The sequence below is a fragment of the Lytechinus variegatus genome, chromosome 2 (genome assembly GCF_018143015.1).
Source record: "Lytechinus variegatus isolate NC3 chromosome 2, Lvar_3.0, whole genome shotgun sequence".
In the NCBI taxonomy this organism is placed as follows: domain Eukaryota; kingdom Metazoa; phylum Echinodermata; class Echinoidea; order Temnopleuroida; family Toxopneustidae; genus Lytechinus; species Lytechinus variegatus.
In genome coordinates, this window is record NC_054741.1 from 5,482,776 (window position 1) to 5,507,852 (window position 25,077).

A 25,077-nucleotide genomic window follows, 5' to 3' on the forward strand; every position below is an offset into this window, starting at 1 on the left:
CCTAATCGTCAAATTTGTAAAAACTGAAATATTGTATAATTCAAACAATGAAAAACAAAAGAAATAGTGAGTGAGTGACATCATCGACTCTCTGATTTGGATGTAACTGGCTCGTTCATAACTATTTTGTTGAAAATAAGCGAAACTTTGAAATGTCATAACTTTCTTATTTTACATCCGATTTTGATGAAATTTTCAGCATTGTGCTTGTCTGATTTTTCTCTATTGATTCAAATCAACATTTTTCTGAGGTGGACTTGACCTTTAAGTTCGCATGGAATTACATGTATGGGCAAGTCCAAGAATTCGCGCGCGTTACGTATGGGACATTTCAGAGGCTTCAATGACCTGAAAAATAGTGTTAATTGACTTTGATTAGATTGAATACCCTCATGATGGTAGACATCTAGGAGAAGAATAATCATGGAAAAAATGGTGACATATGACCTTGACCTTGACCTTTTAGAGAGAAAAGATGGGCCGTTACGTATGGGACGCAGAAAAAAGACAATTTTTAAAACATTTTTTTCAAGTTGAGAATTCTCTGAAAGTATTTCATTTGACAACTTGTAACTTAGTGTGATAGAATTCACAATACTCTAGTATATCTAAGGCAAGTTTCATGTCATAAGTCAAATCCCTCTAATTACAGACACTAATTAAACAAATTAATGACATGTTACGTATGGGACAGTTACGTATGGGACATTTTGTCCCCATAGAGAACGTACACAATTTTCCCCATAATTAAAAAAATGAAGTTATTTAAAATATAGAAATAACCAAAGAGTTTCTGTCTTTTCAAATGTTCTATTGAGACATATTTGATATGACTGAAAAGGAAATTAGCCATTTTAACATTTTTTTTTCTTGTTTTTCATGGTTTCATGAATTTCTTATGTATTTCTATTGTTTTTTATTTTTTTCATATTTTTCCAATTTCACAATTTTTTCGCTTCAGTTGTTTTCATTAATCAGTATTTATAACAAATCAGTCTTTAAAAACTAAAAAAAAGGTAAATAATCACTATTTAGAGCACTCTTGAAATTTGTTTTTTCTCCATTCACTTTGTACACAAATCTCCCCATTGACATTGTGTGTAAATGTCCCATACGTAACATGTTGTCCCATACGTAACAATTTTTTAATTAACTTTTAATTAAAAAGTAAACTCTATTTTTGAAACTTTTTGTGGTATAACATTTTCATACTTTATAAATTAGAACTTCCCAGAGATGCAACAATACAAGTATTGTATTATGAGAAATAACTTAAAAAAATATCCTCAAAATGTTACGTATGGGACATTCCATCCTTGGACAAGACCTAATTTGCATAATTAATTAGATGACACCATTTTGTTCCCTCATAAGTATTAAGATGTTAGGGGGTCCATGTCCCACCTATGACTAAATCTCACAAGTTTTGTTTTTATTTTCTATGAGTTTTTATAATTGTCCCATACGTAACGCCCATTTTACCAATTATGCAAATTAGGTGCCCCAAATTAGCATAAATATGCATATTATCACATTTTTCTTAATGAAATTTTAAAATTCCACATTTAGGCTTTCTTACTCCACCAAAGATAACTTCTTAAATTAAAGATGAAATTTTGCCTTCTAGGGTGACCTTTTCTTGGACTTGCCCGTATTTCAAGTATTGCAATTTGTCTCAACATGTACATGTACGCATGAACACTGTAAGAAAGTTGCTGAGCTTTTACGCAACATATCTTTGCCTGATTCTGTTTTTGAAATATACTGTCTATCTCTGTCGTACAGTGTCCTAGAAGGTGATGATCGTGGAGGCTCAGTTCCTATATATGGACGTGAGGTTGACATAACACCCAGTTCAGCATCTTGTGTTGATAGCCCTATCCCAGGTAGCAATAAGGTGAGTTTCTTGAACTGTCCTTTGCATGACTCTTGATGGACTTTGTGAGACTTTTTTTTACAGGGTTGAGGTGACTGACGTGATTGCAATTAACAAAATTTATGATGATGTTGGTGATAATAATATTGTTGATGATAACAATGATGACAGGAATAATGATGATGTCAAAGATGATGGTCCTGCTAGTGACAATGATGTTTTTATTGTTGATAGCATTGATTGGTGAGATTTTAGTGATGGTGATGATATTGTTATTGACGATGATGGTGATGACGATGGTGATGGTGTTCATGGCAAATGTGACTCTAATTGTGATGTTGCATTTGATGTTGATGAGGTCAATGAATGTAATGTTCATGATTATTTTTAGGTGCTGAGAATGATGAAGACGATGATGATGAAGACTATGGTGATGTTATTGATAATGCTCAATGTTGTGCTCAATTTGTAGAGTTTCTTGAAATAACTTCTTGGTACAGAAATACACCAATCTTTTAACATCTCAACGTTAAGATTTTAGAAGATCTGTATACTATTTGTTTATTCTGACTCTGACATTTTCAAATTCCCATTCTTCATATCTTTAGGTAAAGATTACACCTGTTGTGAACTATGAGTGGGAGGCCAAATACTACTTTGGAAACTTAGTAGCCGTCAACAATACCTTCCTTGTCTATGTGCTGAGAAGTAAGGCAACATTTTATTATTATTATTATGTTAACTTTTATTTTCCATCAGAATATTCATTGTTAGGCTAAATGAAAAGTTCAATCAGTTATTTGATTCAATATAAGCTTTAGTATTGAAAATTATGAATATATATTATACATGTATATTGATGTCATATTGATGTGTTTTACTTAGTGATCGATTACAGTAATCTTTCTACAAAATATTGTTTTAACAGTTATATCCTTTGTTAAACAAATGAAATACATGTATGCAAACAGCGTTCTCGCCAGAAAAAAAATCACGCATGTCGGGGACTTGTGCTGCCACTCCTGGGGGGTGGGTGCGGGAGGGGGGGTTCACCCCTCCCTCGCGGAGCGCGGAAGCGACGGCCTTTTCATCAAAAAGAGACGCTAAGGAAGCCCCATTGTGGCGTATTTTTAAGCCCACACAAATGCACAGATACTTGCCGTTCAGTAGGCTTGGGAGCCAGAGCCGAATCCAAGCAATGAGATAGAAAAAACATGGAATTTGGAGCTGGCAGAATGATTTACTTCGAGCAGAGGACAAACTTTCTCTGCTTAGAGCCTGCAGTGTATGCCGTGTGCATGCATGGTATGAGGATGCATCGTGTGTGTATTTCTGTGACTATACAAAGCAAGTAGAGAGCACGTGCATTGCGTTAAGCAACACTTGTGATTGTATCAAAGTTAGTGTTTTTTTTTTTTTGGTTTTCATTCCAGAACCCCCCACCATCATTTGCTCGCTAGTCTTAAATGGGAGTCTTGTCATATTGGAATATATTGACCAGAAGTTAATAAAACACATATTATTGTTCTGTCAGTAATGAAATTAGCGATTGAACTCTGGATATTTTTCAGTCATATTTCCTTTAATCTTAGTCTTTTCATTCCAAACAATCATTTTTTTAATGATGTATTTCACCTTTATCCAGTTTGCCATTTTCTTAAGTGACTGAAAACAAAGACTAGTCCCAACCCTCCGCGAGTTGTTTACATAACTTTCTTTGTCTCCGCTAGTATTGCACAATCTTGAGAAGCACATGTTTGGAAATCTGATATTCTTGCGGTGGGGGGGGGGGTTACAAGATTGCCGCCCTTTTCATTCTGTGTTGGGTTTGGCTGCTACATGGCCTGTGTTGAGAAATTAGGTCAGGGTAAATTTAATTGCAAAGAGAGGCTTTGGACGGCATTCATGATGGATAGTCTTTTTTTTAAATGCATCATTTAAATAATTTCAACTTCACATTTGCAGGCTTGCAGGTATATTGTATGATAAAATTACTTTTCTCAGAATTGTACGAAAGTTCTACAAAAACTTTATCTTTTTACATTGTATTTGGACACGAATGCAGATCTTTCTTGACAAATAATGGGCTAAAAATACTAAACAGTAAACATACAGACCTCAAGTAAACCAAGTACCACACATTCAAACTTGGATTAAATCAAATCAGATATCAGTCAAGCACGGAAATCACTCTATCATCACAGCACTAAAAATTATCAACAATCACTTCGAAGAAACAATTGCCAGGGTCAAACCATAGAGCTATTTACGGTCAAACATGTGCTTGCGCTGTGTCCTGTGTGTGTATAATGTTTGCAGTGAGTTGATCTTGTGATGATGAGGAGAGAATTTGTGTGTGTGGTTTTTATGTCTGCAGTGAGTTGGGTCATGGATGACTGGGAGAGAATGAAAGGACCAGGGAGTCGGAAGGAGAACCGTAGCGAGCAGCCGCGAGCTAGCTGGGCGCCTTGCCACTTTCCTAGCCGTAGTAGGCCTGTAAGTGGTCTTAAGTTGGTGGGACTTCGGCGCAACCCGATAAATTAAGTTGATATCACTAAGATGAGTTCATGGAGTGTAGTATTTTTTTATGAATATTTCCATTTAATTTTTCCACGCATGTCGCCACGCATGTCGCTGAAATTTTACGCATGGTTCCACTTGGTCTCCATTTCCGCACGCATGGTGTTTGAACCATGCGTATTATACACTGGCGAGAACGCTGTATGCAAATACTATTTGAAGATATGCAGAGTATTTTTTTGCATGATAAAGAGATTGAATGTATCAACCAATCACAGAAATGCCAATATTAGATTTAGTCGTCTTATTTTCCTTTATTTTCTGATCTTGTTTCAAACATTTGAAACTCTATTGGGATTGGTTCAATTTGTTTACAAACTCAGTGCCTTCTGCCCTTGTGTAGGCCCATCCCCCCTCTTATAGAAAACTAAATCAGAATATTTCTTACACAATATTGAATATTTGTCCTTTCCCTTTTCACTTTTCAGTACAATCTGGTTATGGCCTGAGGATTCTCAACAGACGCAGCACAGTCAGGGCCTTGTTGAAAGGATTTTCTTGCATCATCGTTGACATTGCTTTTGCGTTTCACAACGCGGACATTCTGGGCTGCGTTGACCAGCGTGGAAATCTCTCTGTTTGGCACATCAAGGAAGAAGGCGGTAAAATAACGTGAGTGAAAATAAGATTTGAAGTAATCATTTAGATGTAGACGTTTAGAGGTCATTGTATGTTTTTCAGATCCATCATGTTCATATCAGAAAGTGAAATGTGATTTTATTTTATTCTATAGATTCATGCCTTTTTCCTGGGGTTCATTTCATAAAAAAAATTGTCAGTGATTTTCACTGACTACTTTGCTCTCAGCCAATCAGATGCAAGGATTTACAGTAGCTTATAACAATAGTTGTGTAAATCACTATTTATTTCATGAAATGTTCCCCTGAAAGATACATTATCATGCATTGTTTTATTGGATATTGTAAACATATATTTCAGCTTTTGGTCATAATTACAAAGTGAATCCAGTGGAATGACATCCCATGTGTATTTCACAACATTTGGTTTACTGTATTAATTTCATGTGAATTGCCTGAACTATATATTTTGTAATCTATGATAATTTGGTAACTGTTGACCTTAATTTTAAAGACTATTTCTCAAAATCATTGGTCTCTGCAACTACTTGAAGTTAGCTGTATTAATGATTGAAACTGAGTCCTTGTGGCCCAGTGGTAAGTCTCCTGACTTTGAAACAGAGGGACATGGGTTTGAATCCCTTCCATGGCATGATATCCTTCAGCAAGAAATTAATCCACATTGTGCTACACTTAACCCAGGTGAAGTTGTTGGTACTTGGCAGGAATTTATGCCTTGAAATGCTTCCATACTGTAAAAGACTGCTTGGCTGAAGCTGGGATAATAATATCCAAGTCCTTTGGAAGTAAATAGGGACTCTACATTATAATGTGATATTCGTTATGCAAAAATTGTGTTATTATGATTGTTATCCATATTGTTTTTCTCCAGCTACGAACCAAAGATCCAGGTGAAACGTAGCTTACAGCCGAGTGACTACCATCGTATCGTCTGGTGCCCTTACCTTCCGGATGATTTATCTGACGAGGAGCTATCTAATGAGTGGAGCAATCTCCTTGCCGTCTCACACGGCGAAAAGGTGAAGAAAATCCCTATGTAACAATATTTGTTGTATATATCAACATGTGTAATGTAGTGCTGCAAGTCAGGCGGCATGTTCGGGTTCGGTTCGGCAGGGTTCGGCAATTTTTTTCCGAACTTTGGTTCGGTTCGGGGTTCGGCAATAAATGCCAAATTATATTTAACATATAAAAAAATAAAGATCGCCGACCCACAAACAAGTGATCTTCAGCATGGTCTGACATATATTTATAATAAATTTTGTTTCTAAAAAGAATAGTTATGAAAATTGTTGAACTTTCTTTTGTTTTAATCTTTAAACAAAAAATAAGTCATTTCTACTTTCTTTTTTAAAATGAAAATTAAAAAAAAAGAAAAAATATTGATAATGAGAGAATCAGGACAGAAACAGAATTACAAAGATCAGAATATTTTTTTCATGATTATTTCAAGTAGCTACAATCATGATCGATTACGTTTAGGCCTGGGAGTAAACATCGATTGATCGAATGGTTCGATTGGCATGCCGCCAATCACCAATCGAAAAAAAAATTAGAAAAATTTACACCATATCAATTTGTTGTGTACAAAAAACGCTCCTCTTATAAGGCATAGAAATGGGACGTTTAACGCACAGTCACTAATACGCGCCACTGTTTTCGCATCGTGAAGGCAGTCTACGTGTATAGTGGCGGGCTGCTACATTGCGTTGCAGGGGTGTTTAACTTACATATCGTGAGCGCACTCAGCTGCGTGTTTTCACTTCTTCTCCTTTCTCTCCTTTTTCTTGTCATTTTTCCTCGCATTACTTGTTTTCATAAATTTCCCTCTCACTTTCCTTGTTTTCACACTCCCTTCAGTTATGTAACTCTTCTTGATCACTTGCATTCATTGGCACACCCCCCCCCCTGTCAAAAATGGTACGGTCCTATCCAACATACACTCAAGTCGTCGCTGTACGTGAAATTCTTCACGCGCTGCGTTGCCTAGCTATGCGTACTGTGTACTATACTGTGTACACACAATGCCATCGGCTGAACCCGCCAAACTATAGTGACCAATTGCAAAAGCTTTTGCAAATGTGAAAAGTGACAGAGGTTTTTTTTATCCAATCAAAATCATTCTTAGGTATTCGCAATCTACAGCATTTTCTGCAAAATGTCTTTTTTTGATAGGGTCTATTGTGACGTATATATTTTTTTACAACAATGTGAAGTCGCACCAAACGTTTCGTTTTCCGCACTTGCCCATTGGCTCATGTACAAATGGATTTCCAAAATCATCAAGAAAGGTTCCAAAAACCTCAAAAGTGACAGAACTTAATTTGACTAAAATTAAATGAAAATCATATCATGTTCAAGGTGAGAATCTGCTCTATTCTATTCTGTTTTGATAGATCACCTTGTTGACGCGTTTGGGAGATATCTTAGCAAATCCCTCAAAAACTGCGTATTTTCTATTATTCTCCATAGGAAAATAATTTAACACGCTACGCACTGCAAAAAGGGAGCGCAAACAAATTGATATGTAATCGAAAGTTCGGTAGATCCTGATTATGACATTGGGATAACTCGAATACCCAAGTAATAATAACAAAAACAAGAAAACAACGATGACAACGGTTTTTGAATACTTCATACAGGTTTAAAAATTATGTTACCGAGGTAATTTTTCAAAAATAATCAATGATTGTATTACATTCACAGTTACACACCAACATGAAAGCGCTCCGAATTTTTTTTAATCCCACCCAACCTTGCCCTCGATACACAAAATGAGTTCATTGTCTGCGTGCACAAAACAATAAGAAAACACACAACCAAGCTCACTTGAGCTGATTGGACCTTCGGATAGCCAATGAAACTTTGGGAAACAAAGAAGAAGGCACGTGGTTCCCTTATCAGGAAAGGTCATGACTTCAGAAATGAATTGACCCCTCCCCCATCTGTGTGTGTGTGTGTGAGGGACAGAGAGAGAGAGAGAAAGATAGGGTGGGAGCCGGACAATTCCTTTCATGTTTCAAAACAATGCAACCTTTTTATATCCCCCTCACACAATGAAAACGACATTCCAACATGCGCCCGTCTTCCCCAGTACTTTCTCGACTAGTCTCCAAAAATAGACCCAGTTATACATGTAGGTTCAAATGATAAAAAATCGTATTTTTGAAGGTATTTCAAATGAAATATTTTGCAAAATATATTTTTTTTAAATACATGTGTAGCATCGTGGACAGTGCCACAAGTGGGGGCGGAGACATGGTGTGGGCAAGGGATGAAATTTTTCAAGTGAAATGCTCCACCTGGGGTCAATCTCAAAGAATACTTCATGAATGAGTTGTTTACGTCTTTGGGCTGATTCATTCATATGAAGGGGTGTGGCACTTGGAGGGATGTATGCATGATGCCAGAGTAACAGCATTGATTTAGGAAAGATTATCATTGGAACAATATACTGAATGATGTAGTTTCTTTTCATATAAAAATCATGGAAAAGGGGGAAAAGGGCCTACTTTCATTTATGCTAAACATGTGACTTTGATGGAGATTTCTTCATAGGGGGGGTCACCATAAATTAGGTCACCTATTGTGACTTAAAAGACGTGATTCCCCAACGAACAATCGAATCATTCAATTATTTTTTCAGGAAATAATCGAATGGTGAAAATGACAATCGTCCCAGGCCTAATTACGATGTCATTGCCAACGCAGCTTCTCAAATTGGAAAGTGTTGATCGGGAATGTCGAAACAGTAGACATACAACCTCCACTCAACTGTTATTATACCGGTAAAATTCACATTCCAAAGAATATGAGTGTTTTAGAAAGTCCCTATTTTCAAAAGTGGTGAAATCTGGTCAATGAATTACTTTAAAAAGATAAAATATCAGTCCATTCTTTGTCCAGAAAGATCGACGCTACGTGACTTCAAACATATTTCCAACACGAAAATGAGTACATGGGACTACACTGTATTTTAGTGTTGTGAAATCACCCGGCGTTGATCGTCAGAACTAAGACAGAACTGATAATTTAGTCATTTCATATTCAGTAATTGACCAGATTAAACCACTTTTAAGAAAATATTGACAATGGAAAAACGTTTCAAGTTCGGAATACGAATTTTACCTGTATAATAGCAACCGAGAGCAGGTTGTTTGGACTTCCTGTTTCAACTTTCCTTACCAACCATTTCCGGAACATCGATCAGGGAACATGCGTTGATTTGGTTTGAATTTTTATATTTTCTGTTTTTTCACCCTCATTCCTTCATCTCTTATTTATTTATCTTTTATATTAATATGGAAATTTCAGAAGGTGGAATATATATACTTTACCATTACTTTGTCAGTCACAAGGAATTAATTTGTCTTGTCTTTTTCTTTTTTTTAAATACAAAACAATTAAATGTACGTCCGATTACAGCAATACGTAATTCAACTACACTTTTTAACTGAGCTAAGCTTAAAATGTCCCCACATTTTATAAGGAAAAAAATATATTCATGTTTATAAAAAAAAATTGAAAATGATAAAAATTTAATCAAACACGAGACCGAAACTGTCATACTTTGTCATTTACGAGGAATGAATTTATGTCTGGTTCTTTTTCTTTATTAAATACAAAATGATTAGGTCCGATTACGATCACGATTGATTATGGCAATACGTAATTACACCACACTTTTATACCGAGTTAAGCTTCAAAATGTCCCCTCATTTTATCAAGAAAAAATATATTTATGTTATTAAAATATTCTTAAGTTGATAACAGTTCAATCAAAGACGTGATGGGAGCTATCATAGTGGATTCTAAAAATATATTGAGTGGAATTCTCTTTGTGCACAATCACTAACCAATATTTTTTTTTTTTAATTGTATAGTTAAATCTAGTATGTAGTCATCACACTTACGCATTGCATGTTAACATTTTTTTTTTTTTTACCGAACTTCCGAACCAGGCCTTTGTGTTCGGTTCGGTCCGGTTCGGAAGTGCCAAGTTCGGCGAACTTCCGTTCGGTTCGGCGGTTCGGCTGCAGCACTAGTGTAATGGTCATACCACAAAAGATAAATTTCAAGGGAAAGGCTATTTCTTTTTCTTCTCATTCTCCTTCTGAGTCTCCTCCTTTGTCCATTTCCTTTTTCTTTTCTTCATCTTCCTCCTCCCTTTCCCCCTACCCCTTTCTTTCCTCCTCCCCTTTCCTTTCTTTCTTCCTTCTCCCATTCCTTTCTTCCTTCTTTCCTTCTTTTCCTCCCTCATCTCCTCCCCTTTCCTTTACTCCTCCCTCTCATTTTCCTCATGTTCCTCGTCCCTCTCCCGCCCCTGCTCCCCCTCTCCTATCTCTCTTTCTCTTCCTGCTCCTCTTCCATTCCTCTGTTTTTTTATAATATCACTTGATAGGGTCTTTATTATAAAGACTGGGCATGAAGCTCATAACTTGATTCATTGAAAATGATCTATTTATTTCATCTACAGGCCGAGCTCTGGGACATTGCAGTAGTTGCTAGTGAGCTAGGCACCAATGAAATCCTGTATGAGCAGGTTTCTAATGGACTGATCAGAATCAACGGCCATACAAAGGTACTTTCATGGTCTATTAGTATGTTATTCTGTACGACGCATGTTTAAGTTTGTATTTGTTTTGTCTACTCTGACATTTTTTTTGTTTTATTTTTTTTCTTCTACATTTGCAATAAGAATAAAACTTCCATGTGGGACAATAGGTACATTTTTATCTTGAATAATATATAGTGAATGATATAGCTTTTACAAATGTTTCTTGAAACACAACCAAAACAGGTGACTATTTTTTCACTAATTTATGTAATTATATTATACGTGTTTCATCAAGCAGAAGTAGGACTGTCATCATAAGCAATTATCTAGACAAGTTTGAGAGCTTTACCTGCTTTCAACAATGTCAGAATTATAGATTGATATAAATACTTGGTCTGCTCTTCATTTCTTCATTTGCTGCTCTCATATTCTATTTAGTCTTTAAAAGTACATGTAGTCACAGGGATCAGAATTTTGATTTATAATGACCTTTCAATGTCACCTTACAGTCTGTGCAGAAAGCCTTCAGGACGGCAGAGAAATTTTGAAAAATATCTTTAGAATCACTGTCGGTGATAGGGGAATTTTTTAGGGCAGCAAGGCATATGATTTGTGCACCCGAGGCAATTATCTTCCTTTAATCTCCCTTTTCATTGATCCAGGCAATCACCGACATGGCAGTGTCTCCCGACGGGTCAGTCTTGGCCAGTGCCAGTATGGATGGCACCGTCAGATTCTGGCAGATGTATTGGGAGGTGCCTGAGGACCCACCAAGATGCCTTCATCAGTTTGCTCCCCATGATGGCGAACCGGTCATGTCTCTTCTTTTCTGTGATAATCACAAGCAACAAGATGCAAGGTGAGTTTGGTGTGTTAGAAAGACTTACTTGGACTTGTCTAGCATGAACATTTGATAGGGACCTTGACTTCTATAGAGGTAGGCACTTTATGTGTAGGCACTTTGTGTTGTCCAGCAAACAGAGCTTTGCGACCTATAGACAGTCTTTAATTGATATACTATTGTTTGCCTTGCCCCATATGATAAAGTCATTAGCTCTCTGTCACAGGGACCTTTTCATAAAGGCTTACAAACTATTGTAACTTTGGCATTATTGTTAACTACCATGGTAACAAGGCTCTGCAGCCAATAAAAATCAAGGATGTCACAGAATTTACGATAATGGCAAAGTAACATTAGTAAGGAATGTCTGATTCAATTTAATGGGACAGCATAGTAAGCTGAACCCTAATATAACATCTTTCTGTAGCAGACAGACTCTAAAATAGAGTGTATTAACTCTATTCAGAAAATGTGTTTTTTCTTTTTAGGTCTTTCATCTTGCAGAATTGAAAAACCTATTTATCTTTTTCTTCCTCTCCTTCAGCTTGCCATTCTGGCGGTTCCTCATTACCGGTGCAGATCGTAACCGAGAGTTGAAGGTTTGGTGCACCGTCCAGTGGACCTGCTTACAGAAGATCCGCTTTGGATCCTCCCCAAACGATATCCAGCCATGCCTCAAGGTCAAGCTTGATCTCAGCGCCAGCTTCCTCATGGCTACTGACATCAGGAGGAAGGTTAGAGGTCATTCCCGTCTCTTATGATCAATTTTTCGTGGAGATGAGGGGGAATGATTCACAGAGAGTTATGTATGACCTTAAGTCATGCTTATATCATTGTGAAAGCATTCCCATTTCCCTGATATATATGTTACCTTGTTGAGAAAGATTGGAGAGCATGCAAATGTGTTTGTGGCACTCCAGTGGATGCACAGATATGTGTTCATGGCATATTAAGTCAAAGGTCAAGAGATTGATATATTACTTGCATAGGTCATAGCATTAGAGAATCCATAGGGTCCACCTAATTATCTCGCCTGAACGAAGTTTGGTAGAAACCTCACATTAGTCCGTTAGTCTGTTCCAAAATGTTAAAGTTTTTGTTCAACTTGCTATCATTTCTTTATTTCTGCATCAATTAAGTTCATACTTGGTACATATGATCCTTGAGTAATACCACAAAAGTTTGTTTAAGGGTGATATGGTCAAAGGTCATCTAGGGGTCAAAAGGTCAAATGATATGAGGTCATGTCTGTTCCAAAAGTTTTAGTTTTTGTTCAACTTGCTCTTATTTCTTTATTTCTGTATCAATTATGTTGACACTTGGGTCATATGATCCTAGGGTAATAACACATGTGTGTCCATGAGGGTGATGGGTCAAAGGTCATCCAAGGGTCAAAAGTTCAAGTTTTTTTTTCAAATTGCTCTCATTTCTTTATTTCTGCATCAGTCGTGTTTACACTTAGTTCATGTGATCCTTGGGTTATACTTCATGTGTGTCAATGAGGGTGATGGGGTCAAAGATCATCTAGGGGTCAAAAGGTCAATTTTTTGTTCAAATTGCTCTTATTTCTTTATTTTTGCATCAGTTGTGTTTACACTTGGTTCATGTGATTCTTGGGTAATACTTCATGTGTGTCAATGAGGGTGATGGGGTCAGAGATCTTCTAGGGGTCAAAAGGTCAAGTTTTTGTTCAAATTGCTCTCATTTATTTTTGCATCAGTTGTGTTTACACTTGGTACAAATAACCATGCCACGCGTTTGTCCATGAGGATGATAAGTTCAATAAGATCATTTTGCATATTTCAGTGATCGCGATATCAGGCGAGACTCGTGGTTCGTGAACCAACTTTTTTCATGCTTTCTTACAGGTTTTGTATGTAATCCAGTTATACCAAGAACATGAAGAAGGCCGAGCTCATTTCAGTTCAGTAACAGAATTCCTGTTGATGCAACCGATGCTAAGCTTCGCCATCGTTGATGCTGGACGATGCCGGGCCAAGCAAACCCAAGAGGAGGTTGAAGATGGAGAGGAGCTCCAACCTGGTTAGTCTCTTGGATTTTTCCTGTGTATTGCTTTTAGACTACACAGTGCCACCTGTTAGAGTTTCATTTAAACTTCAGAATGCAAAATATTAGGATTCATTTAGATTGCAGAATGTCGACCCAAAATACTCCTTTCGGCCCTTTGATGTTGTTTCAAGTTTGTCATCACTAAGGCTACTTTTACGACATTGCTTCAAGTGGCAGAGGCTATGTTGGGAAACGCTGAATAAGGGAAATATGAAAACATTTGAATTTTGTGAGTGGCAATCACAGATTACAAATATTAACACAGGAAGACCGCCATGTTATTAAATTTGTTTGCCCATAATTTGAAAAATGATTCAAGCAGGTCCAAATTTTTTTATACAAGAATCCATCTAGAAAATGTCCAATGAGATTATCTTACTGATTGATCAGTCTATCATTCACAAATTATGAAATTTTTCCTTTCTGGTGAAGCCCTGTCCTGTTTATTCTGTGTTAGACAAATGCAGACTTTTCTCTTAAGGTTGTATTTTTGCTCAGTAACCAAAAGATATAAATATTTTGGGTGCATTGTTACTGTTGAGAAGAGGTGACTTAAACTTCTACCTAAACATGTAAGTGAATGCTATATAAATGTCCTGTAGTATTGATTGGTTAGTTGAATATCATCACAAATTTCTATTGATATTAATAGGTGAATTTGAGGAAGTATCTCCTGGAGAGGATGGTGATAGGGTGGACAACGGTCAAGCAGTTAGTGTCCTAGTCAAGATGTTCTGTGTCTTTTCAAGGTAATCTCAATTGACCCAAGAATACTTCAAAATTTAATCTTTGTCTTCACGCCCAATTAGGAAACAAAATTACAGACGTGTATTACTTTGATATTTAGATACATGTAGCATATCATTCTTACTGTAGGGGTGATGAGACAAAGCAAAATTGATGAATTACTATGCTGTGCTGTAAGTGAGAGTGTCCAGAATTTTCCACAGCAACATGCCTCAAGAGGATTATGTCATAACAGCATATGTGAACATTTGATTCTTTAAGCGTATCTCATTTGACTTTGCTGCGGCTAGATATTGACCCTTATTCTACTGGGGTATACTTGAATCTCTCTATATGCATTGATATTGTACTTGAAACCATGCTTGTGAGCATTTTGGGGTTTGACTTGTAAGTTCAAGTACCAGGGGCCCGTTTCATAAAGAGTTGCAAGTGTTGTAACTTTGCCATTATGGCAACTACCATGGCAACAGGGCTCAGCAGCCAATCACAATCGTGGTTTCCATGGTAGTTGCCATAATGGCAAAGTTACAACAATTGCAACTCTTTATGAAACGGGGCCCCTGAAATACATGCCTGTGCCCACTGCATGTGGTTGCCAGAGGCTTTGGCCCGAATTCGCAAAGGTGGTTTTTAAAACCATTGGTTGAACCCATGGTTTATGCAGATTTCCTGTATAAATTTGTTAAAAATTAAGTGTGAAATGATTTTTTTTTCTGATCTTTGTGAATGCATACATTTGACTTTGTTCAGTCAAGAAACTATCTGGTTGACCTTTTTTGAATTTGCTCAGGGCATTACAAGAACTACAGATTCGTTTCCAGCCGACACCCTCTGTGAAGCAAGATATATTGGCTGGCTCTATTAATACAACTACGTCACATGGAGATAATAGTAAGTTGGAGTGCAATTTTCAGACCAGCAAACTTTCGTGATTTTATCAAGATTGTCTTGATTTTCAAAATGCCCCAAAATCAGGATGTCCTAATCTCTGAAATTTCATGTGAGAAAATAAATGTTTAGGAAAAATTGCCATAGACCCATTCATGCCCTCAATATATCTCAAAAAGCCCAGTCCATTCAGGGTCTTAATCCACCTCCTGGACCCCCGGCCATTGGTAGTCTAGATTTTGCATGTCTAAATGTTGACAGGTATGAATTTTCTTTGGGTCACAGATTTTAATTTGTAGGAACATAATATTTCTTCAATTATCTTTGTAATGACATCTACTTTTAAACATTTCTTTATCTTAGCTTTTATAAGGTATAGTTTAGGCAGATTACTGTGAGCTTTTTCAAGCCTTCAAAATATCCAGACACCCCCCCCCCCCATCAAAACAGGCAAATCGAAAAACATAGTAAAAAGTCATAGTTGGTAATACACATTTTTGTCAAAGAGGGTTTCCATCCAGGTAGGCCACATTACGTAGGTGTAATTCATCCTTTTTCAGGAAGGAAAGATTATTTCCTGTTTATTGAATAACATAGGTTGTCATGATAATAATATTTTGCAATATCTGATTCTATTTTCATTGAGGCTGAGCCATTACTTTTAAAAGCGGGTATATGAGGATTTTTCATATCATGTAAAGTACCATACATTTCCTTGATAACTTATTAAAGTGATTAAGGTTTCAGTAAACATTTATTTGATGGATTTTTATTGAAAATATGTCATAAAGCTGATTAATTGGGGTTTTTGTGTGTTTCTTCTTCTTTCTCAAGCATTACTGGATGGACTCTCTGACGTGAGCTTCAGTGCCACAGAACGCTCTTTGGGGTCCACTGATACTGAACAACCTCGCCTGGACACAGCATCATTACCTTCACCCCACAGAGATCCTCAAACACCCTCCGCAGAGACCAGCTCTTTCACCTCCGAGTCTACTCACTCTTCTAGCCAGCCATACCTCATGACACCAGAATCCCTCATGAACAGCTCCCGCTCACCCACCAAGACTACCACACCCCAGAACCTGCTCCGAGACAGCACCACCAGCTCAAGTAGCAGTTTCACCCACATCACGGGCACCAATGTCTCTGTGGATGATCTGTTGAGCTCCTGCGGGACTTCTGAAATGAACACTCTTGCTGCCACGCCGGACAGCTCTGTGACGCTCACCCCGACGCCAACTGCTTCAAATCATGTATCTCCCCTGGTGGGAAAGCCATCGCCTGTTGGCGGTGGCCACATGCCAAAGACATATGAACAGATCAAAGAGGATGAGGATGAGGGACCAAAGTCACCACCCCCATCACCTGTAGGAGGCGACATCCAGGATCTTCAGGGTGACCAGTTACTGGAGTCATCGGAAAACGTTGCTGAGCTGCTGAAGAAGAGTGCCAGGATCAAGGAGAAGCGCATCTCGGACTCGAGCGCAGAAGTGGCTCAGATCCTTGGTACGAACGTTGAAGAGGAAGAGGCAGAGGATGAGGAATTAGAGGATGATGTGATTGAACAAGAGGGGAATGATGAAGAAGATAATGGACAAAGTTCACCTGTTACCATGGATAAAGGGAAAGTGGATGTTGATGATGGTAAAGAGGAGAATCAAGTTGTTGTGGCACAAGAAACAAATACACTGGATGAAAAGAATACTGAAGGAATTTTACAGTCTTCAAGGTATGTTCAGTCACTTCATACAAACTATATATTCATTGGATTTCAAGTAATAGTAACCTTATCTCACTTCAATTTTTATGCATGTATCACTTATTTCATTTTCTTCTGACACCCCTAATTTTCAAATTGTCAAATGGAACCATGCATGACAAGATGACAAGGTCCTAGAAGAGATGTTCCTTATTATTAATTTGAACTTGGGCAAGTGCACATTAACCCTAATTTAACTGGGCTATTTCAGACCAGAATTTACTGGGGGAGGGGTTAAATTACCACCCCCTTCTGATTGACCGCGAAAATGTGCATGGGTGTAGAGCCAGATGTAAACTACAAGACTGTATCTTAAAATATTCAAAAAATTAATTGTGTGAATAAGCGCATGAAATTTGCAGTAAATTTTTTTTTAAACTTTAACTCACTTTATATAGCTAGCAGAATGCTAATTTTTGGTGAAAATATCAATTATTACATTTCTTACAAATATCTACAAAAAATTGCCAAAACAAAATTAATTTCCTATGTATTTTATTGTTTTTATATTTTCATGTATTTATTTGTTTTTTCAAACTTTTATTTTTTTAAAAACCACCTTTTTTACAAAAATAAATTTAGATAGCATTTCACTGCACTGTATGATGTATTAGTCAGCATATATATAAATACATCTATGACAAACTATTTTGTCCTTTACTATGGCAAGCTATTTCATCATTTACTATGGCAAGTCAATTTCTTCCTATTTCATCCTGAATTCTTGATAATAAGAATTGCAATTTGTCAACAACATCTAATTATTTAATATCAAGAAATATGATTAAATAGGAAAACGGCTTGCCATACTTTCACTGGCAATCACTTGCTAAAACATCTTGGTTTGACAGCCCTTGAATGTCCTGCACTATGATTTCTTTGATTAATTGGTTGTATTGGTGTAGAACTGATGATGATGATGATGGGTCACAAGCCTCAGCAGCTCACGGTGAGGTGAGAGACGAGAGGGGTAGCACCCAGTTACTCGGAGAACCCGTTGTTCAACAACTGCAAAATCAGGCTTTAAGGTACATCAGACAGATTGTACTTTACATTCAGTTGGGCCTTAAAGATAGGGCCTCCAAGGTAGGGCCTCCAAGGACAATTACTGATGGAGCCACCCTACTAGAAGAAGACTTAATAATAAAATAAATATAAATACCTGGCTGAATGCAGGATTTTAGAATGTTCAGTATGCTAGAACAAATGCCTTTGAGGTGGAGGAGAGAGAGAAGGAGAGAGAGAGTGAGACAGATAGAAGGTAGGGAAGAGTGACGGATAGACTGAAGTAAAAATGAAGTGGAGGAAACAGAAGGAAAATGGGTGCTAGGTTATGTGTATGAGATACGGAGTAAAGAGCAGGAAGGGAAGATTTTCCCGCAGTAGTATGTATCTACCCAAGTCAAATCTCTTTGGACCACAACAGTCTGTTCGACTAAAGGCAACATTTGAATGGCGCGATGTAAATAACGCATGTTTTTCATGTTCTGAAGAGTGTTTCATTATCATTTTGTCCGTCAAGTTGTCGGATTCATCATCTTTCCTTGCTTTTGATTGGCTGAGAAGAGCTCTCACTGTCAGATAAGAATACATAACTTGTCAGGTAAAACGTTGGACAAGTTCTTGCATGAAACACTCCCCAGGTCTGAAAAAAATCGGAACCTCTAGTTTTAGATGCATGTAGTGAATATTGTTAACACTTGACAAACAAGTAGTCTTACTTCACCTATTCAATCACTTTGCATGCATACCACAATCCAAGCTTGTAAACAAGTTTTTTTTAACAGAATGAAAGTAAGAATTTTATAGATTTTGTCTTCTGTATGGTATGATTCAGGTAATCGACTTGCATTTGCTGCTTCTCTTTTTCCTTTTTCTAGAAGTGAAGATAGTGACCTTCATCAGAGTGAATACAGGCAACCACAACACAGCATTGATCAAGGAAAATACCAACAGGATATTGGACAGGTAAATTCGAGTTTTTTTTATATAAACATATAATATGTTCTCTATTTCTACTTGGAATTATGAACATTAGTTAGTTATTTTCACCACTTATACATGTATACAATCATTATGTTTTTAAGTATTGTAGATAACATAAATATACTGTTTGAAATGCTTTAGAATTAGCAAATTTATACATAATTATCACTTAAAAATGTATGATCTTTGAAAGTCAGGTATTATTGTATTGCACAAGAATTGAAAGTTTTTTTAAAGGTAATTTTTCTTCCGCATATGTACATGTACATGTGCGGATATAAATCCATAACTCTTAAATTTGACACTTTCATTCCAATATACTTACCAAATGATCTACTCGCATGATCTCTATGTTGTATTCCTTTCCTTTCCTTGCGACTCTTTTCTTCCTGTTGTTTGTCTTTCTCTATCCATATTTCTCCCTCTCTTTTTTATCCATCCCTCTTCCTCTCTTTCTTCGAAACGTTGAATTGTAAATACTACTGCTTTTAATGTACAATTCGGTAAATGATAATGGACCACTATACCAATACGTGTTTAGGATAATATTTTACTTTCGAATTCTTCTAACTTTGTTTATTCTTACGTACAGCCTTATAACTTCATGTCTTTACCTCTTTCATAATGTTTGTACCTTCTTTTCTTCTGACTTTCTACTCTACTCCTTCCCTTCACCCCCTCTCTCCCCCCCCCCCTCTCTCTATCCCCATCCACCCCCCTCTCTCTCTATCTGACTCTCCTCCTTCCCAAGTCTCTCTTACCTTTCCAAATTCCACAATACCATACTTTATCCTATTATTCATTTTGTAATTATCTGCGTTATTGTTTGAATATTTTTGTGTCTTTATTACCTTGTAAATACATCGCAATTCGGCCTTAGCCGCGATGATGTCTTGATATTTATTAATAAACCATTTATCTATCTATCTATCTATGCCAAGTACTTCCCATCAAATAAAAACTACAAGATATTTAATTCAGGGCTTTTTTCTTGGACGGCACTTGGTTGTTCACCTGTGATGGGGTAGGGCAATGAACTACTATTTCTGGAGTCATATGTTCAATTGGTTTGTTTGATACTGGTCCGCCTTCTCAACGCCAATGTTTTTAAGAATTTCCATGTACCTGCCATGAAGTGATGAGGATGAGAATCCTGACAGATCCCCAACGAGGGGAGTTTACAGTTCATCCACAAATCAACTAAACACAACTTCATGATTATTGATATTTGATTGGCCAGATGGAATGCCCCTAGCCTTGAAGTAGGTTATATATGGTGTATGATAGATAGTGTCATCAGCTATATATTGTGACTTTTCCAAACTTTTTTTTTTATAAAAGATTCATTTATATTTTCAAAGGGTTCTGTATATTATGTATGGAAATATATATTCTTTCATCATTTACAATTGAAAAAAAAAGAATTTTATTAAGGCATGTTTTAGTCCATAGATTTGCATATGGAAAAAAAAATTCAAGTATGGTTTTAGCGTGTAGAGAATTTTGATATGATGTTAAATACATTTGTCATGGCAGCCATTCAGAAAAAAAAAGTAGGCACCACTTTTTTCAGCAGCAAATTGTCAAGGGAGTCAACCTATTAGAGTTGTCGAGGATAGTTTTCTGAACAAAATGGCACCCATCAATCTTTCATAACATCCAAAGTTTGAAGAACGCAGAACAAATCGAGTTTGGCCTCCTAGGTAGATGGATGGATAGAGGATACTGGATGAATGAATGCATTGATGGATGGATGGGTGAGGTGGTGGATGGATGGCTTGACAAATGAGTGCATTGACTCACTGATTGATTATAATTCTTTATCAACAGATCATGAATAACTTGGAGCAGATGATGTCACTGCTGCAGACCCAGCAGCAGGAGATCAAGCATCTAAGACAGGAGATGAACAAAGCTCAGCTGAGTAACAGTATCATACAATCTACCAAGGCTAGGATAGACAAGCTTGAGAAGGGGTTGGGCACCAAGCTTGATACCATCTTCACCAAGCAATCGGAACAAGAACGTATCCTTGATCAAGCAATAGGACTTTATGGCCTCCAGTTTGGCAACGCGCTTGACATATAATGATGATATAATAGGGTTTATTTAGCCAGTATGCCTCATGAATATTCATGTGGCACATGAAACGTTAGGATGTAGAGTAATGTCTGAGACATTAGTGTAGCTCAATTGATGTCGTGCAATCATTAAGTCGACTGCAGTCAATACCATTGACACATTTTTAATATCATCTTTAATGATTTTTTGAAATTTTCTTTAATATTGAAATTGTGGCAAGATTCTGAAAAAAATACATTTGTATATGAATATTCATGACTGCGTCAGTCACGTTGTTACTGAATTGGAGCCCTTGCCAGCAAAAACGAGTGACTGTATGGAAAGCGAGTAGTGCAATATTTTGTGTTAAGGCCTTGTCACATCAAATGTGGAAAGCAAGTGATGCCATAATATGTGTAAATGCCTAATCACAATGATTTCATTGCAGGTACCAAGAACCTGTAATGTATGAAATAGCCAAAAGAATAATCCCGTGATATAGTTCTAGTGAAATTTAGGTTGATTGGAGGAACATCTAGGTACAATTTTGAGAAAATAAGGAATTAAACAAGGGTCTTTGGTCAAGTGAACACCAAATAAAATTGAGATTTACCATTTAGTCTATAGCATTTGCCCCTAATTTTACTTGAATTGAATATTATATTATTTCAATTTTTTGGGAGAGGGCTGTATGAAACACATTTCTACTGGTTTTCACTGTACTAAGGGTGCATCTGCATTCTCTTTTAGGGAATGATAACTTAATATTTGTTGGAATATTAGGAGGCTTCACGGTGTAGTGGTTCTGACTCTGATTTCTTAATCAGAGGGTTATGGGTTCCAGTCTTACTCCAGGCATTGGTTTCCTTCAGCAAAAAATGTATCCCCATCGTGCTGCACTAATCCCAATTGAAATAAGTGGGTACCTGGCAGAAATTTATTTCTTGAAGGGCAGAAGCCAGTATGTACTTTTTATATTGGTCGAATAAATAATAATAACAGCTGCTCTGCTCTGCTATGGCCAGGGTTTAAATTATGCCCTATTTACCGTGTTTACACGCTGCATCTGCTCACGGTTCAGAACCGCGAGCCGATGCAAAATCAGCTTTTGTAAACCCGATTAACTGGCATCGGCTCTCGGTTCAGAATCTGCAATTTTGCACCACCAAAGTAGTAGGTTCAGAACTGCTAGTCGATGCAGAATCGGCTCTTTTCTATGTGTAAACAGGAAGCCAATTCTACATTGGCAATTGGCGCGCATTTCATTTACTTTAGCATTATGACGTACTTCAAAGTGCAAGGATCCAGCGTTGTCTTTATTATGACATACATTGTTGGTGCGCGGATCATTTCAGGTTTTTGTCACCCGAGCCGATTCTGCACCGCGAACTGTGACAGCGTGTAAATGCGGTGCAAGACAAACCAAAGCCGATTCTGCATCGGCTTTTGGTTCTGAACCGCGAGCCGATGCACGTGTAAACACGGTAATTATTGTAGACTGCTTAGAGACTTCCGTTAAATTAAGTGTCACTATTAGCATATAAGTGAAGAAGTGCTACAAAAACAAGTACTAGTACATGAATTATTATCAGTGGTAGTAGACATAACCAAAGACCAGAAAAGATTTTCCTTAACAGATATATCCAGGCCAAAGACTCAGCCTTGCTCTGCAGGAGAAGACCAATCTTGATAAGCAGAAGCAGGAACGTCTCCTAGAGACAGTCACCCAGACCCTCAAGCAACAGGTCACCAGTAGACTTGACAAGACAGTACGTACAGAGATTGAGGCCAAGGTCGTACCAGGTGAGGACTTTGTACCACATGATAGACATTGGGGGTGGAGGGCAGGGGGTTTGGAAGGGATTTTTACATGAAGCAAACAAATAGTGATTTTCACTGGCAACTGCTATAAGCTACTGAAATCCTTGCATCTGATTGGCCAATTAGTCAGTGTAAATCACTGACAACTCGTTTATGAAACTCCCCCTGGGATTAGAGGTGGGTAATTCAGCATGAGAAAAATGATTACCTCATCTCATAGCTAAAGTAAGAACAATCAATCTGAATCATTTTATTTTCGTATAGTCCAGAATACACAAATCCTGATAAGAATCTTAAACATAAGTAAGCCATGATAATCAATATGGGTTTAAATCTGTTTGATTTCACAAGATGCTTTTGTTCCCTGAAAATCGTTATATTTTCTAGAAATGTTAAGGTTATAAACCACGATTCTGTGAATGTAAGTTGAAAATAAGTTAAAATGCAAAAGTACAGGTAATATAAAGGAAGATAAGATATGTAAAATTGTGTCATGGAATGCCTTGGTGTATGTAATCTTTTGACTTGGACAATTGTATTGTGGTGTGTCTATATAGAGCAGAGACAAACCTCTTCAAGAAGGTTCTGTAGATAGGTGGTTGGATTTTATATTTTGAGAAATTGCCCTTTTAAACCAATCATCAGAAATCTATTATTTATTTTGCATCTGTGTATCCAGAGCTTAATAGAGTACTTGTTCCGGTCACCGAACAGCTGAATACGAGTATAGGCCAGAAACTGACCGCTACTGACCAGCTCATGAAGGAGAATATTCAAAAACTTGTCAAGTCAAAGGTAAGATTTCATCCATGGCTTTGAGTACTGGTTGACCTGATTTCAGTTGGCCTTATGGTGGTTGGTCTAATTCCTAGATTTGTTGACACTATCACTATTGCTGAAAGGGAAGATACTGTTTTGAGAGAGATGAATGCAACAATTTTGAGCTTTTATATTTCTCAGGAAGAATATGGTCCATTACAAATGATTGCTTCTCAGATGCAATGATGTTCAGGATATGACCTAAATTAGCTAACATATCTTGGCTGAACATCTGTGTGGGTCCCATTCATGGATATATGTTAGTAATAAATATGTCTTTCTGCTACTTTGAGTAATATTCAGATCACAACGCACACCTATTCAATACAGTTTTATAAATATTTTCAAAATAATTGTGAAGCACTTTTCCCTTTATTAGAATACTTCATGTCATAGCCAGAACCGAAGTTGATTTTTGAATGGATTGTAATCAACTTGCACTGCTTCCTACTCAGGAATTATCAAGTGATTTATCTTTTTTACAGTGATGCCAAGAGTGTGTCAGAATCTCTCATACATATATAATACACCTTTAATACACATGTGTTGTTTTTTCTCCAGGGCGTTGCAGATACCATGGGACAGGCTGCAGCGAGCACCCTTTCAACCACCATTCAGAACACCTACCGAGAAGCTTTCCACAGTACTGTCGTTCCTGCCTTTGAGAGGGCGTGTTCATCCATGTTTGAACAGATTAATACCAGTTTTGATGCAGGCACAAGAGAATGTAAGTTCCTGAATATTTCCAAAATAGGTTTGCAATTGTAAATTTTTGCATTTTTTTGACAAATAAATACCATAGCTAAATATGCAATACAGGCATAAACAGCATTGAGAAAGTAATATACATGCATGTGGATGATTATTTGTGATTATTTGAAATTACCCTATATGTAACCTCATATAACCTACCCCCACCCCACCAAAAAAAAAGAAGAGAAAAATATTATAATGACCAAAAACAGATATGCTGCATATGTAGCTAACAGTTTTACCTTCGGTTCAAAACCCTCGCCCTCCATGGAGCCTCATGTATGTGATCTTAAGATATTCAATCAGAGACATTATTATGAATACAGATGACAGTGATTAGTGGTGGATCCAGAGCAAATTTGAAAAATAGAGGGGGGGGGGGCAGATGAGCAGTTCTTAGATTTAGCTATAATATGTAATGGTAATGGTTTCTTGAAAACTCATTCGTAGCCAAAGGATGAATTGCAGAATATTTTACAATACAAGAATATATGATAGGCAGTTGCATAGTGACACAATGCTTAAGAAATTAAAATATTTAAACAGGAACTTGCCTAAGTAGATGGTTACAGGATTTTTTTATCCATGCATAACAAGATTAATATAGATAGTTGGCGTAATCATATATAAAATGAGAATATTCATAACAAATATGTCAAATTTATCAAGCATGTATGATCAATAGAGAATTCATAGATTATAGAGAGGGGCATGTCC

General features: G+C 37.0%; 1 protein-coding gene across 2 annotated transcripts in view; it reads left to right on the plus strand.

Annotated features, from left to right (window-relative positions):
• LOC121407140 (enhancer of mRNA-decapping protein 4-like) overlaps positions 1-25,077 on the plus strand; it is a 52,273-nt gene that overhangs the window by 18,330 nt on the left and 8,866 nt on the right. Inside the window, exons 5-21 of one of the 2 annotated variants that reach the window (XM_041598077.1) lie at positions 1,786-1,897; positions 2,485-2,584; positions 4,885-5,068; positions 5,927-6,074; positions 10,532-10,636; positions 11,275-11,471; positions 11,998-12,187; positions 13,322-13,496; positions 14,176-14,272; positions 15,061-15,161; positions 15,993-16,890; positions 17,826-17,948; positions 18,801-18,888; positions 20,737-20,932; positions 22,615-22,770; positions 23,468-23,583; positions 24,169-24,334. In XM_041598077.1, the coding sequence (XP_041454011.1) occupies positions 1,786-1,897; positions 2,485-2,584; positions 4,885-5,068; positions 5,927-6,074; positions 10,532-10,636; positions 11,275-11,471; positions 11,998-12,187; positions 13,322-13,496; positions 14,176-14,272; positions 15,061-15,161; positions 15,993-16,890; positions 17,826-17,948; positions 18,801-18,888; positions 20,737-20,932; positions 22,615-22,770; positions 23,468-23,583; positions 24,169-24,334 (3,152 nt within the window). The remainder of the gene's footprint in view (positions 1-1,785; positions 1,898-2,484; positions 2,585-4,884; positions 5,069-5,926; positions 6,075-10,531; positions 10,637-11,274; positions 11,472-11,997; positions 12,188-13,321; positions 13,497-14,175; positions 14,273-15,060; positions 15,162-15,992; positions 16,891-17,825; positions 17,949-18,800; positions 18,889-20,736; positions 20,933-22,614; positions 22,771-23,467; positions 23,584-24,168; positions 24,335-25,077) is intronic. The other variant, XM_041598079.1, reaches the window with a different exon arrangement.